Genomic DNA, 809 nt, shown 5'->3' on the forward strand with positions numbered 1-809 from the left:
CACACACACACACACACACACACACACACTGCTCCCACAAACCGACTTTCACTTACCCAAGGAGTCAGATTGGATCCATGTATATGTGCTGCTGTTCTCCAGTTCTGACAGCTCTCTATTATCAGAGTCTAACGGTTTTATACTAGTTGAATTAGACTGCTTCATATCATTTGTGTCAGGCTGAGGGGCATCCGAAAGTTCTTTTGTTTCACCATCTTGTGACAATTTGAACCAAGTGTCATCCACAAATATTGTTTTAACTTTGGTGTCAATATCTAGTCAATATAAAGAGATACAATATTAGAAAATTTTCAGCCAGAAAAATGTAAAAATGTTTTTCTTTCCCTCCAAGCAGTGTACCTTTTTTGTCCTTGGCATTTTGACTGCTAATTTTCATCATATGTTCCTCTCTTATTTGTTTAGCAAATCTGGCAGGGTGGTCCCATGGTATATTGAAGATGTCAGAATCAGTGCCACCCATCATCCTAGAAGGTTTCAGTTTCCCTTCATTATCAACTTCAGATAGTTTCAGGCATTCAAATGTAAATATCTTGAAGGCTCGCTCTACTTCATTCCAACTTAAGACATCTATAAGAAAAAAAGGAATTGTGCTTCTAAGGATACTTTTATTATCGCATGGTTCAAGTCTCACAGGTGGCCACGAGGAATCTTTCAGGTCAGAATGACAAGGAAATCATACCACAACAGATATGCCTAACCTAGAGTTGCTGTAATCAAGGATGCTTTGGGCAGAATATTAAATGATCCAGGAAGTATTAAAAGAAGATGGAAGGAATATACTGAGTCAT

The 809-nt window shown here is 38.1% G+C and overlaps 1 protein-coding gene across 1 annotated transcript in view; it reads right to left on the reverse strand.

The window, feature by feature from the left end:
• SPAG17 (sperm associated antigen 17) overlaps positions 1–809 on the reverse strand; it is a 395,169-nt gene that overhangs the window by 206,311 nt on the left and 188,049 nt on the right. Inside the window, exons 14-15 of the mRNA XM_006902657.1 lie at positions 361–588; positions 57–275 (exon numbers count right to left, since the gene is read on the reverse strand). Of these exons, the coding sequence (XP_006902719.1) occupies positions 57–275; positions 361–588 (447 nt within the window). The remainder of the gene's footprint in view (positions 1–56; positions 276–360; positions 589–809) is intronic.

Source organism: Elephantulus edwardii, unplaced genomic scaffold (genome assembly GCF_000299155.1).
Source record: "Elephantulus edwardii isolate Elephantulus edwardi_28Jun2011 unplaced genomic scaffold, EleEdw1.0 scaffold00437, whole genome shotgun sequence".
NCBI lineage: Eukaryota > Metazoa > Chordata > Mammalia > Macroscelidea > Macroscelididae > Elephantulus > Elephantulus edwardii.